The 15,314-nt window shown below is 43.5% G+C and overlaps 1 protein-coding gene across 5 annotated transcripts in view; it reads right to left on the bottom strand.

Annotated features, from left to right (window-relative positions):
* Positions 1-15,314, bottom strand: part of chd9 (chromodomain helicase DNA binding protein 9) — a 72,932-nt gene that overhangs the window by 39,076 nt on the left and 18,542 nt on the right. For 4 of the 5 annotated variants that reach the window (XR_011602476.1, XM_070970662.1, XM_070970678.1 and 1 more), the window contains exon 3: positions 9,435-9,844. Coding sequence is in view for 4 of the 5 variants with exons in the window: in XM_070970662.1 (XP_070826763.1) it covers positions 9,435-9,844 (410 nt within the window). In the remaining variant the exon portion in view is untranslated. Of the gene's footprint in view, positions 1-9,434; positions 9,845-12,211; positions 14,404-15,314 lie in introns of those variants that run through there. The other variant, XM_070970685.1, reaches the window with a different exon arrangement.

Below are 15,314 nucleotides of genomic sequence, written 5' to 3'. Positions count from 1 at the left end.
TAACATGACCAGTTACCAGCAGCATTAACACCTCATCACAGGGGTTTCAACATATCACAGCGTCCATCAAAAAACAAAACAACAAAAAATATAGCAAGCTCATATACTAATACTGATAACAAGTGGTGATCTGTATCAAAGTCATTTCTGAACACATTAGCACTCAAACATGCTCCCATGGTAAAGTCTGACAGTAGAAAACAGTAGATTCTTTCAGCAGCACTGTGCTAAAAAGACGTCCCTTCTTCCTGGTGTCCCTGCCCCCTCTGGATGATATTATATTTCACAAATCCTCTTGACAATGACACTTTATGGTTGCCATGCAACGTGCCCTTGGGAGTGTATTTGGCAATGTGGGCGGCAATGTTCACGGTGACATCACTTCCTGTGAAAAACACCAGTACATGTCCAATGACACTATGAATGGCAGAGAAAAGCGTGCCAAGTCAGAGGGACACAATGAAAGAAAATGAACCAGCTGTGACACCCGGGAAGAAGAGAAAAACAAACATTACAAAGCAGCTGAATGGGACAAAACACAATGTTCTTCCTTCACCAAATAAAAGCTGACTAGGGTACGGGCCTTGCAGAGTAACAGTGTCATATTACCAGGCAGCAGCTCAGCGGCTAACAGCACATAACAGGGCTAAAGCATCTCTCTGATCCCCATATGGGAAAACCTGAACTGTGAAACGAGATACTTGAGGGCTGTGAAATCATCAGTTGAGCCAGTACAGACAGAATACTGATGGTGAGGTGGCTCCTACCAACTGCCATATATTGCATGCAAGGATGACATTTACAACAGCAGCTTGGAATAAAGTTAATATGATGAAAAGTATATATTGTGCAGGCAGACACACACAAGCAGAAAGAGAGAGAGAGAGAACACACGAAGCGTAAGCCACAATAAGCCACATCTTAGTGATGGTTATAGCCTGTTCCACCCTGCTGTGGCTGATGAACAGGACCACCCAGGGGTTTACTAACATCAGTGCTAACACCAGTGCTCCCTTCAACTGAACAGTCTGACCATAGGCTGAACTATATTAACTCAAATGACAGGGAGGAAACACAGGCTTTCAAATCAACCTCTTGATGAGAAAAGAGGTCTGAAATTGGCCAGATCTACTCTTTCAGGTCACAGTCACGTCTCCCTGACGTGAAGAACTGGACAAATATGCCTCAGAAAGCATATCTGCTGACCTTTAACTATAAGAGAAGGATTAGGACTGCCATACAATCATCTGAATTTATTTAACATCCCAATAAGATAAAGACAAAATTGACAAAATAACCACTCAGGTTTGTGTCACATAATTTTTCAAGACGACAAACTAAAAATAAAATCAAACAAGCTTGACTCCGATTTCAAAAAGTCTTTGATTTATATGAACTCAGTTCCCTCACAGAGGGTGTCAGCTCTTATAATCATACCCACTGTCAAAGTAGCAGAAAACCTGTCCTAAACCATGCAGTGAAGACAGACCTGCTGGTCAACTAAAAACTATGTTGACTTCCTTCAGAGCAGCACACACAGGGCTGATCCTGGACTAACACACTCAGGGCCTCAGATGTTTTGCAATATACTCTGTCTACAAATACACATGTACGCATGTGCTAAGTCTGTTACTCAACATTTCACTTCACACAGTACCAAGTGCACTCAGCCAGCCAGATATTTTAGCAAGCCTGTTTTAAAAACTACTTTTGGGTACATCAAGGCACGCTAGTAAACGCCAAAGCTTTTGGCAGGGAGCTTTACGGAAACTGCCAATGAAACTTTTGTTAAAAGAAGAAAGATACAAAAAGAGCAGATATGTAATCAGTCAATCTTTTGTCATCAGAGACAGCAAAGCAGAGAGACCGGAAACAAACGTGTAACAAAATATGGAGCTTGGACTCAACAATGTAAAAGGTATGAAATACACTGTTTAGATTGAGCAACTGGCTGATTATCTTAATACTGAGCAACTGTAATCTAGCTGTGTGCTGGTGATCTAATTAGTGAACTATTAGTAATATTCCACTTGTAACAGAGGAGGAGCAGCCCTGCTTTTAATACACAACAATGCCACTTCTGTATTAGGTGTTATTTACATGTTTCTTTAGGCTGAGTGGGACTACCTGTTGCCTCTTACTCGCATGATGAACCTGGTATCTAAAATAAAATACACCTTGTGAAATAACTCACCAGACATTAAATGACTATCTTTATATTTGACACCTTTACATTGGAGGACGTCCATAGTTGTCTTTTGTTTTTTTTGTGAGCAGTGAAATGCTTACTTTTCACTGAATTTAGGTAGGAGTGATTTTCATTAAAAAAATAAAAATAAAACATTGCATTTCAAAACCCTGTTTATGTGTTCAATATTTCTTTCATTTTATTGTCAGTTAAATACTTTATGTGCTGAGTAGAACTCCACCTTGTTTCATACTTCTACATTTAGATGCATGTCCACCTGGATGGTGCTGGCTGCTCATGATGTTTATTACTGATGGAGAGGAAAGTGATTTATTTGCCTCCCCAGCTGGATTTAAAGAGGCCATCCTCCAGACATAATCTTGCATGTCTAATTAGATGAGAGCTGCCCCCTGATCTGACATTACAGAGTGATCCCCGATGATAGGCTACGACTCGTTTTTTCCGGAGAGTGATAGCCTAGTTGCCGTTCGAGGCTTGCTTGGCTCCCATCCTCTTATTGTGCCAAATAACCTCCATCCCTTGTCCCCCAGTGTTGTCCTGCCCTACTTGGCATGCTGCCAGTGTGTGTGTGTGTATGTGTATGTGTGTGAGGGTTTGATTTTAATAGAATCAAGATATGATAGTGGTTTGCAGGCGAAGACTGCAATGTGGTGCTTCAGCATCTCAGGGAGACCTTCATCGCCTTTAAGTGCATCTACCTCAAAAATTCTGATTGTGTGTGACTGAGTCATCTTCAAAACTGCTCTAAGTGCGTGTGTGTGTGAATGAAGCTGTGTGTGTTTCTCATCCTGAGGGGCTTATTGAGACAGTAGTGCTAGTTCTTGTCAGGAAATCCCCCTTTTTATGAATGGAGGGCTATAATCTCAGTGCCACAACTGGAAACAGTAGTAACAGCACCATCAAGCCCCCTCTTAAAGACAAATACTGTATCAGCAGAGTGCACATGGCCACGCGGGATTTCTGCTTTATTCAGCGGACGCACGCACGCACGCACGCGCACACACACACACACACAATCTCACAAGAACATGTACATTTACATGACTTTCAACACAACATGCAACACTGACCCACAAACATGTTTATGTATCTCACACACACATGCGAACATGCACACATACACACACAGCAAGGGATTAACTGGGGAAACACTCAATTAAAAAACAGCTTTGGCTCTTCCTAATGAAAAAGTGAGGGAAAAGAGATTAGACAGCTAGCAGGCAAGCACTGAAATATGAACAGCTATACGCTGCTGCATATACGCTAGACTTAAACCTCCATTTTCTATCATGTAATTGATCTCACGAGCACCATTTTGTTTGATATTTTCCTGCTACCCTGCTGCTTTGTAGTAGTACTGGTATATTTAGAGCATGCCTGCTAACAGGAAACATTGGGATGCACGTACAGCTTTGAGCATGCTGAAAGAACCAAATTTGTATTAGGGGAAAAAAATGTAAAGGAGGAGGGGGAGGGTGAAACACAAAAGGGAATGAGCAGCACAGTGCTTTCATCTGATGATTATATGAGGTTATTTTTCAGCAGGTAGGTTGCCTGGAAAAGCAAATTCCAGCCTGTAGAGAGCTGTGATCAGTCAAGCCTGACCTGTTAAATAACCCTTGCTTAACCCCAGTCAGTGAATACATTGGTCCACATCAAGCATCTACACACCAGGTTTTGGATGAGACCTAAACTCCATCAGTGCTCTTGTTTCATTTTTTACAATTAAATGGGAAAAGATTAAAACTAAAAAACTGCAATTTTTTTTAGCAATATCTGAAAACTAACTTCACCTCTACCTGCTGTGTGCTTTAGACTTGGCCTTATAAAAAGCTGGCCCTGTGGTCACCTTCCCCAGTAGCTGAGGTGACATTTACTGCTTCACGGCATGCTCAGTATGATGAATTTAAAATGGGAGAGGCAAACGTAACATTGAAAACAAGCTAAACTCTGATTCTTAATTTATTAGTTACACCCGTGCTTTTCCTGCTATGTTGGGTCAAAATGCTGCTGTGACAGACACCTGTGGGTTTGAGCGGATCTCAAACAGTTTTTTAATATATTATATAATGAATTTCACATAAAATCCTATTTTTTTGCACAAGTAGCTATAGGAAGCTACATAAGCCATTTTTAAACAAAACAGTGTGAATGAGTGAATTACACTTTGCAGGAGAGGCACCTGCATTATTTTTTTTTAAACAGATGTTGAGCAATTCCCCCGGGTCATTTCCCCTTCCAGCAGAAATGCACACAAGCGTCCCTGTTGATATGTTGGACTCGTCTGGAGGCTATTGGATCTTCCAGTGCTATGTATAGGCTTTGACGAAAGTTCAACACAGACTAAAGTGTAAACTAATTATAAAGAATGTTATCAACCAAACTTCTCGTTTAAAGCAGGCTCTACCATTCCACAGTAGCCGACTTTAACGTACTACATTCACTTTAACCCAAACATCAGTTGGGCCTTTAATGATGGCAATGTCTAATGTGGCTGTATTTTCCTCAAAGGCCCCCAGATCAGGAGCCCTACTTAATATTAAAGCACTTTAATAGCCAAGAAAGAGATCACTGACAAAAACGTAACATCTTTTCTTGGATATGTGTCATGTTGCTAGTCCACCTGTCACAGCGGCTGGTGCATCCATATTTTAATCGGCTGCATTCATTCATGTTTCTCATCACTCAGACAGATTTTCCATATGATGATATGAACCCTAACTTGCTTGCCAAGCGGCTGGCAGAGGGAACTAGCAAAGTAATCCAGAAGGAATGTACTAGCAATTAAATGGAACTGATGGTTCTCCTAGAAACCCAGGTAGTAATGACAGCACAGTGGTCTCAGAGAAAAAGAACCTTACGTACGCAGACAATTAGGGTAATAGTCTTATCTCAGGCCTCATTCCCTGCTTAAAGAAGGGTCAGATGCAACGGAGGAGTGAGCATACACTGGACACCAAATACACACACAACCTCAAGCTTTGTGAACACACCCTCAACAGAGCGGAGGCTGGAGTAATGACTTCAGCGGAAGGTTAGTACCTCTGCAGCCGAGATGCATTAATATTTTATGGGGAGAGCCTGGGTGGTGCATGCATATGAACAGGACTCTCCTCTGGTATGAATCTCTCCCCCGAGCTTCTTGTCATCATGTATGCGGGATGTCTCCATCACTACACATTAGCAACAAAACAACTATCCCTCACCATACTGTAGCTGTACAGGCACACATTCCACCCACATCTACATACGCACACGAGCAAACACGCCAGTTCTCGCTATATTTGGTGGCTCAGTCAGGCACAAGCCAACCCAAAATGAGTATGTGTGCTGCCTGCGCTCCATCACTGACTTTGCCGGCTTTGTCTCTACTCCTTGACATCAGTACTGAAGTTAATGATGAGAGGGTCTCGACAGGTAAAAGCATGGGCTCCAAAGTAGAGCTTGAAACATAAAACATTCGCTCACATCCACAGCCTTGATACATGTACATTGGCTCAAATCTTGAAAAGCTTGACAAACGGCCTTATAGTCATCATTTACAACAGCAGATGTTCCCTTCTGACTGGAGTGAGCTCCTGCAACACTCTTACTTGTTATACCTGCTACAACTAAGCCCGTGTTATATTAGGGCTTGTTCCGCTAGGCTACCAAGCTTTCTCCTCTTGTCTGTCTAGGGTGCACATGCAGTCACTATCAGACTAAGATGTCACAATAGTGTATGGTGCATGTGCCCCACAAATGTCAAGTAAGCGCAGTTGCACCTTCAGTTATCTGCTTTTTGATGCATTTGCCATGTGAGTGCCATGGCTCTTTGACTGATCGTGCTCTGCAGAAAACTCTGCTTCACATTGTCTCCTTTTTATTGTGCCATTTGTAATTAGTAGAAAAGTAGAAGCTCTATTAGCCTGAGCATTCGCGAGCTATGAATCTTCACACCTAAGATGAAATATTCACACACTCCCACAAGCCTCTTCACATATACTGAGAGAGCTATACATCATTGTCACATTTGCACTGAGGGCCCGTACATCTGAACTTCATTTCTCAATTAAAAGAAAGGGAGAGGGACTCAGAGTAGGTGCTACAACTGTAAACTGGTGATCACTACGGCCACATCTTAAAGGACTGTGAAGAGATTGTGCATCACACATATATAACCACTGAAGATGAAGTCACAGCATCACACCACACACATTTCACTGGGCAGGACACACTACAGGGTCACATTCAAATTTGTCCCGTCTCCTTTGGTCAAATTCAGGCATATTTCATTGTCACAACTCTGCCAAGTCTGAGGCTCCATCAAGGTACAGTGCTGACTGCAAATGACGACCTGCCCAGTTTTCTGTAGACTCATGCAGACTCATAATGATCTTGAAACATTAGTCACCGTGACAAAATCAGGGGCAGCAATTGAGTATTTAAAGCCCTGCAAAGTGCAGTTTACCAATTTAACTACACACAAGACCCATTTTAAATTTACACCACTTTAGGGAGAAGTATGCACAACTTTGAATGTGTGTATTTATACACTTACAGTACAGCATAAATCACACAATGTGTTACAAGTTCACAGGCATCCTTTAGATTGTATTGCGCTTGAAAGAGGTTAATAACACACAGCAGAGTGGCATTAATACTAACTCCACAGACTGAAAGCAACTGGCTGTGTTGAGAGAGAAAATGTTGGTTTAGAGAATAAACACAGAAACAAAGCTATCAAACAAGCATAAAAGGTCATGGTCTATGTGAAATTTTGTAGAAGACTGTGCCAGTCTGTCATGTGACCAGACAGAATGAGTCTGATGTTTCAAAATGGCTGGAATGTATGATGTAATAAACGCTCTAACAGGTTGACTGAGACGATATTCGGGTCGTTACGCGGCTGTGTTGCACGCAGCCTTATCTGATGCTTTTTCTGCATGTAGGCCAAGTATGGTTACACTGAATAAAAATGGGTTACACAGCTCATTAACTTGTACCAAGATGGATAAGTGTAATCAGTTACACATCTGAATGACCACAGCAACGCAGAGCAATTGTCAGCTGTCCATAAACACGAACAAGTCTTTGCATTTGATTAAATGTTAATGGCCAAATCACCCACATCTCCGCAACTGCAAGGTGGTAATGGAAGGAAAATGATGAAATGAAGGAAAACTAACCGAGGCAGAGATAAGCTTCTTGCGTGTTTTGTTAAATTACATGTTAAATTACATGATCAAGCTGAGCTTTTATTTAATGATCAAAACTGAGCATGTTCAGTGATGTCACAGGATCAATACTTTAGTTAACAGAAGAGCTAAGAGGCCTGAGTTCCTGTGAGCATCACCAGGCGAGTACATCCAACTAAAGCTGGGAAGCTGGTGGGACTGTATCATAATGACGGATTCCTCCATCATCTCACTGTTCTCCCAAACATCAGCACTGCCACAACTTTCTCATTATCACACACACACACGCACACGCACACACACACACACACACACACACACACACACACACACACACACACACACACACACACACACACACACTGCAAGCAAAATCCATTATCTCCTACAGCCTTTTCCCTCTGCCTAGCTCATCTAGTTATTAATCAACACAGCTGTCAGCCAGATATTATTGTTGACCATTGTCAGTCACTCTCACGCTCAGTCTAAAAAACACAGCCCTTCTCAATCACGCCTAAGACTAATAACGCAGAGGTTTTATTTATTTATTTATTTTTCTCTTCTTCTTTCAGCAAACTGACATAACTGTGTCTAAACATGCCCCCTTTTCCCTCAGCTCCCTGCATTGGCCCTCACATCTGCACCAGCTGATATTTCACTAGCTTGTGTTGGGTGTGGCTTATAGCTGCACACTGCTTATAGCAGTTAAACAGGGGGATGGGAGGCAGACCGCGGTATCTATAGATCAGCACTACTTGCTTAAATACACTCAGCAGCACTGTCTCACATGTAAATGCAGCCTTTGTTTGCTCCACCCATGTCTATGCTGATGACTGAGCATGGTTTATTGTTATGGCATGCAGTAAAATCTGTTGAACTTTGAGCTTCCATCATGGCAAGTACAGGCAGAAAATGTACGCTAGCAAAACAACGTACCACAAAATCAACCAGGACACCAGCAGGGTGAATCAGTGAAACAGGCGAAAATACGGGCCTCGGATTTTAGCAATCTATCTAAACACAATGAACTGTATGCACTGTGTCATATCAGCATCCTCCTAAACAATACTGTTTTAATTACCAAGTAATAGAGCTTTGATTCTCAGCTCAAGCCATTGGACTTCCACTTGGACTGTTTGCGTAAGAGATGATTTTTTAATAGTGCTATCAACAGTTCACAACACGTGGAGAGGGATGACGTGTGAGATGCGATACGGTAGCCTGTCAGACGTAAATGAACAGCAGAAAGTGTCGCCTCGTAAAATAAACATTAAAACACCACCCACATCCCATCTTGTGTCAAAACAATCTTTTTCCATTACAATCCCTCAGGCTTAATGGGATCAGGATTTTATTTGTTAGCTTTTTCCCCTAAATCAGAGCAAGTGAAACACACCACGGAGGTAACACTGCACATCAGCATATCTGGTTCTGCCGGTACTTTGTAACATTTATCAGTTAGTCCTCAGTTATACATATTAACTTAGAAAAATGGATGTGATGAAATAAAGAGGCTCTAAGGAAATTTGCTTTTGCCCTTACAAAAAGGAAAAAACCTGCAGTGACAAAATATTAGTGAAATTATGTTCATTAAAGTGTTTAGAAAATAAATCAACTGTGTTTCCTCCATTCATATTTATATAAATATCACTGTGAATACTTGAATTTTGTATCCATCTGCTCCTTCTTTGATGTACATTTGTCATTACTATTACTATAATATTGAATTTTAAAAAATGAACTGAAAATCATCACTAGATTTATTGGTTGGTTTACTGTTTTTTGCATTCCTCTTTCTGGGTCCACTATGCATAAATCTCCTTCAGGGTGGCAGTACAATGTCACGGGTTTACCTCTTGCAATGGCATATGTCACTTGTTCATTTGGCTCATTAAATGCTGCAGTGTTTTAGGCTCTGGGTGTGTTAAGAGAAATATTACATGGCTTTGGGCAGGGCAGGACCTGATCAAAGCTCCTCTAACAGGAATATTTTAACAAAGTATGTTTCAGTGGTTTACAGAACAGCATTAATGGCTGTGACTACATACCCGATCTTGGCCTTCTGCTTGGGCTTGGAGGAGGGTACAATGCAGGCCTTCCGACAGGCCTTCTCTTTGAGCCGTGCCTTGCCGTTTCCTTTGTGCTCGCGGTCACGGTGGGTCTTGTACTGTGAGGAGGAGCTGGGGAAGCTCTCAGGGCTCATAACTCTGGGGATGTTCTTCTCTCCTCGTTGCCGGGCCTTAGCAATAGCTTCTGATATTATCCTGTTTGCCTTCTCCTGCTTCTCCTGCATATTTGACTCCATCTGATGATGTGTCCTCCGCGGTGCTCTCTTCTCCGAGGAGGAGCTAGATGAGGATGAAGATGATGATGAAGAGGAGGAGGACGATGAGCTGCTCTTCATAGGGGGACTGAGGACCCGTACCTGGCTACTGGGACCATTGGCATTCTTTCGAGGCTAAGGAAAGAGCGAGAAAAAAAAACAGAGAATGATGAATAATATCTACAATTATGATCCTCTTTAAGACAAAATATTAGACATGATGTCATCTATTATAGATGACACGAACCAAAACTCAGATGTTGTGCTGTATGCGTTACAGAAGGACCTAGTGAGACACAAACCTACAGCTGTGACTTGACCTTTAAAGCAGATTCAAGTAACTGAAGATTCTCAAGCAAAACAAAAAAAGACTGAATTCAGTTCATTTAAGCACGTTATAGATCGTGCAGCCAATCAGGTGCCTCATACAAGTCTTCAACCACCTCTTTACAGCACATTTCTCCATATATGGAGACACTAGATAAGCCATTTTCTAGCTGGGTTTGTGTCCAACCTCTCAGGTTGGTCTTTCTCTGTATGTAATTATTAACATGTGAACATGTGCTGCTCAAAACATCTGCCATCATGTTTTGGAACATACATACATACAGTGATGCCATTAGAGTAAAAAGCTATAAATAGCAAGGCTGTTATTATGGACACACTGAATGTGTGAGGCCCTTACAGACTCATACAGTTCAGATAATAGGTGAGTGTCACAAGCAACTCATGGTTTCCTTTTCAGAAAACTGCCAGCTCACTGAGATGCCATTTCACTGGACAATAAGCTGAATGTGATTATCAAATATGAAACAGAAGCTTAGAATAAAAAAAATACTGGAAACCACTGCAACCCCTTAATGAAATTACAATACACTCTGGTGCTGCGATGTGGCCATTGCAAGTATCACTCATTCAGAAAAGCACAAGCCTCTGAGGGCCGTGGAAACCTCTCAGACAGCAGAGCTTGTTGCTGTCCCCATCTCAGATGCTGGGGCTGGGGGGTGCACCTGTGTCACTCTGCATGATGAGCATGGCGCTCACTCCAGCTCTCAGCCTCCTATGTAATTCTAACAGCAGACTTTCAGCATGAGAAAGGCTGGTGTTTCCCCCAGGAATTCATTTAGGTCAAGTGGAGAGGACTTCAGGTGGAGAGAAAATCTGAAACCATGTGACATGAAAACTCTGAGCCTGATAGAAAGAAAATTCTTTTAGGTGGACTAAACTATGCAGAGACAAGGGTAAACACTGGCTCAGTGTAGCAGGTTACAGAAAGCCTTGGAGACATAAATAATCCATCCTAGCTGATACTTGATAATATGTGAATAATAGATGGTGTGACGGTGGTTTTGCCTACACAAGCGCCTTGCGGTGGGCCTTGAGCCCAGCGGAGAGGGAACCCATAAATGGATGACCTAATCTAAAAATGTGTTGCGTATGCCTATATGGCGCAGCCGGTTGCTTTTTTTCCACACTGCTAGCTAAATAAAGAGAATTAGCTTGAACCTCGCCAACAAAGTGGGGGGAGGGAGTTGAATAACTCGCGATTCATTTGGAAGGAAGGGGAAAAACACACACTCTCACACACACAGTCACACACACACAAGAGCTGCATTATGATTTTCACGTGTGCAACGCTGCTGAGGCTATTAGGAAGAAATTTACTGGATCATGCTGGAATGTTCTCATTCAAATTAATGGTTAAAAAAAGAGGGGGAGGGGATGAAAGTAACGCTTACGAACGGAAGAACATGAAAGAAGCAGCAAGAGGAAGAGAGAAAAAAAACAGGTTTCTATCAAAAAGAGGGGGAGAGAGAGAGAGAGAGAGGGAGAGAAAAGATAAAATGCACCAAAACTGAGAGCACTGCAGCTGTGTAATACATCTATAAATAACTGAAATTACAGCCTGCCAGCACTGCAGTGATTTCAATCTCTATAACAGCACGTAGTCCTACAAAAACAGTGAGGACCATTACAGCCATGAAAAGGTAGAGTAAGCTCCAATTGGGCCGGCCAGCTTTCCCTTGCTCTCACCCCCTCATTTCCACATGTAGTGAGCTCTCTGGTGAGTGACAGGTTCAACACATGGAGGACGCGCGCACGCACACACACACGCACGCACGCACACACACACACACACACCCACACACACACACACACACACACACACACACACACACACAGTCACACAGCATGGACTGTACATAAGCCACAGAGCAGGGCAGCCTGGAGAGAAGAATTCAAAGGAGGATGGGAGAGGGGTTTATGGAATGAACAGACAGTGGGGGTGGGGAGAGAAACACTGTAAAACCAGTGTGCCTTGATAAGGTCTAGCACAGCAAAGCAAATGAGTATGGAGGGGAGGAAAATAAAGCAGCAATGAGTTCAAGATGGCGGCAGTGCAGCATGAGCCAGTAGCAGAGGAGGTTGTTCAGTTCCTGTCGGCCCCTCCTCCTCCCCCTCGTCCCTCCTCCCTCCCAGCTCTCAGAGCAGCTCACTTACCCTTCCTCTTGGCCTCTTCACTGTAGACATGGTGGGGTTTTTTTCTTCCTCTTTCCTCCCCCTCTCCAGCCGGCTAACAAAAGCCTTGCCCTTTCGCCGGGTTTTTTCTCTCTCAGTTGCTCGCTCACGCTTTCCCTTACAAACACACTCACTCTCTCCCTTTCAACAGTCGTTTTCTCTCACTCTTCCTAGAGCCTTGTGTCTCCCCCCCTCCCCTCCCTCTCTCCTCGTTTGCCTCCCCTCCTCCTTCCCGGTCAGATCTTCTCCTCAGGCAGTGCGAGAGCGCTGAAGCCGTTCGTCTCCTCCTCCCCCAGCGGGCAGGGCTCAAGAGGAGCGCATGGGAGCTCTCTCTCTCTCTCTCTCTCTTTCTCTCTCACTCTCGTTTGTCTCTTCACAGGGTGATGAGGGAGCAGCGCTGTGGGCGGTAGAGGAGGTGCGTGGCAGTCCAGGAAGCTCTCATTCTGCTGCTGCGTGCCTCTTTGCCGACGTCCGGCTTCACCCAAGTCCCCTCACTCTCTCTCTGTGCGTGTGTCAGAGTTGCCTTCCCCTGCCTCCTCTCTCCTCCCCTCTCATTGATTCCTCTTTCCGCCTGCCTTTCGTGTGCGCTCTCTGTACCTCTCCGAGCCTTTTCCCTCTTATTTCTCGTTCTTTCTTGCGCTTTCGACTCTGCCGTTTCCTCTTTTGCACCTCTCCTCGTCTTCTTCACCGGCCAGGATAAGGTACGTTACTCCTTTTATGACACACAAAAAGGCTTTTGTGTTTGCTTGCTTGCTTGTTTGGCCGGCTGTTTTTTCCTCCTTTTTCCCCACTTGTCTTTTTCCTCGTTTTCCCCTCGCTGCCCTCCCCTCTGCCTGGCTGGGGCGTGTGTGTCGAGATCGAGACTCTGGCAGGCAGAGCGGCGGAAAATGAAAGCACAAAGCAGCAAAATGCATCAGCATGAATATTAGAGATGTCGTTAAAACCCAGACTCGTTTTTTTCTCTCTCTCTCTCTCTCTCCCTCGCTCACTCACTCACTCTCACACTCTCTCTCTCTTTGTAAGGAAGTAGGCCAGCAGATGGTGCTAGCAGTTATTACATTAACTTTCACAACTTAACCCCCAAAGTACTGGATTTCGCCCACACCACACACCGTCAACATCGTAGCTTTTTTTGTCCACATGTAGGTTAGAGCCAGTGACGTGCTGATTTATTTATGGAACAGCATCATATTGAAAGACCAGATGAACAAACAGATAAACAAATTCTCAAAGGCTAAACATTTATTCACAGAAACTTGCACACACTAAGAAATTAAGACAGCCGTGCACAGCAGACTTTCTACCCCCACGCCATACCAGACACAGCTTCCAGAGCTTCCAGTGGTGAATTCAAGCACGTGTGAGGTCAAGGCCTGGTCACCCTTCCATGACTCTTGGAAAAAAAATGCCAAGAGGGGAAACTGGGTTGTGTCCAACATATGCAGCTCTTCCTGTACACCAGAAGAGATCTTGGAGGAGTGAGCCACCCGTTCAGGGGACTCCTGACAGCATGATGCAGGGGCCATGTGCATGGGCTGACACATGGTTGGGAATTATGCTGAGACACATGGCTGGCCTGAAGCCAGGTACAGTGCACAACACTACTGGGTCAGGCCTGAGTTACTGACAGATACCCAATCAGCTTTTAAATCTTTGGCATACTGTGCAAAATCTGCAGAACAGGCTTCTTTGCCTGGCCAACATCCTGTTCAGTTTTCATGGAGCTGCACACAATGGCATATGTGAATTAATTTGGGATGAGCACATGATGACCACATATGACTCAAAACATTAAACAAACACATGTCAATAGATATCTCCTGACAGGTGAAGCTGACTACAGGCTGTAGACTGAACGAGATGGGTAAATACAACACAACACAGAGCAAGATGTCACAGAGGATCTCCCACAGTATCTTAAAAAGCAAAGAAAACTCTTTAAAAGGAAATATCTCCAAGGAAATCTGTTATTATCAGACACATAAAATGATATTTTGTATTATGTTTGTACAACTTATCATACTGCTCCATTCTGATCCCTCACAGTAAACTACACTACTTGTGAGTTTATTCAAGTATGGTGTGAAATATGTGGGTGAGTGCGTGTGGGCTACAACACAATATGCCTTTCCATTGCATGTTGAACACATAACCTAAATAAAGTTATATGCAACTGACCAACTGGAATGGTGTGGACAGCCTTATTCAAAATGTGTGTGTATGAGTGCATGTGTGTGTAAGCAGAGAAGGGAAAGGTCATAAGGTCAGTGGGATGACCACTGCCAACACACAGGTGTGACAGTAGCCGTCTCTCACTATGTCTCTGGGGTTTGTGGCAGTTTCACATTTTACAACATTATATCTAATGCGGATATGACTGTGTGCATATCATGGCCGTAGTTTCTATAAGTGTGCCTGAGCAGACATCAGATCCACCTGCTAGGCCGGGCCTTGGAGTTTGGACTTTCAAGCAGACCACATGCTTGCTGAGAGCTGAGCAACAGTGTCCTCCCCAAGCTAAACAAATCTACTGTCTGATAATGTACACTAAGGTAAAGCACTTGGGGGTGAGCTTTGACCACACACACACACACACACACACACACACACACACACACACACACACACACACACACACACACACACACACACACACACACACACACACACACACACACACACACACACACACACACACACAGCAGTGCATCAGGTGTTACAACTCATATAGGCCTTTTTCAAACAAAACATGGTACATAGTCTCCACTAAACCGACACAAACAGCCACAATGAGAACAAAACTGGGTCCTTCATTATTGCATCGGCCATAAGAGTACACAATTATGCAACCTCTTACACTTGCAACAACACAGAACGGCCGTCCCCCAGTCAAGTTGGAAGTATGTTAAAAGAAACAACTGCCATCTGTAATCCAAAAAAATCATGGCAGCAGTGAACAGACTATTTGAAGGGTAAAAAAAAATAGTCAAGAGCAGACAGACATTCAGAGAGGCTGAATAACACCTTATTTCAAACACAGACTTAGTTACCATATGAGGCAGCTAATGACAATAAAGAACTTTCC

The sequence above is a fragment of the Chaetodon trifascialis genome, chromosome 1 (assembly GCF_039877785.1).
Source record: "Chaetodon trifascialis isolate fChaTrf1 chromosome 1, fChaTrf1.hap1, whole genome shotgun sequence".
Taxonomy (NCBI): domain Eukaryota; kingdom Metazoa; phylum Chordata; class Actinopteri; order Chaetodontiformes; family Chaetodontidae; genus Chaetodon; species Chaetodon trifascialis.
This window is presented reverse-complemented; position numbering and strand designations above follow the sequence as displayed.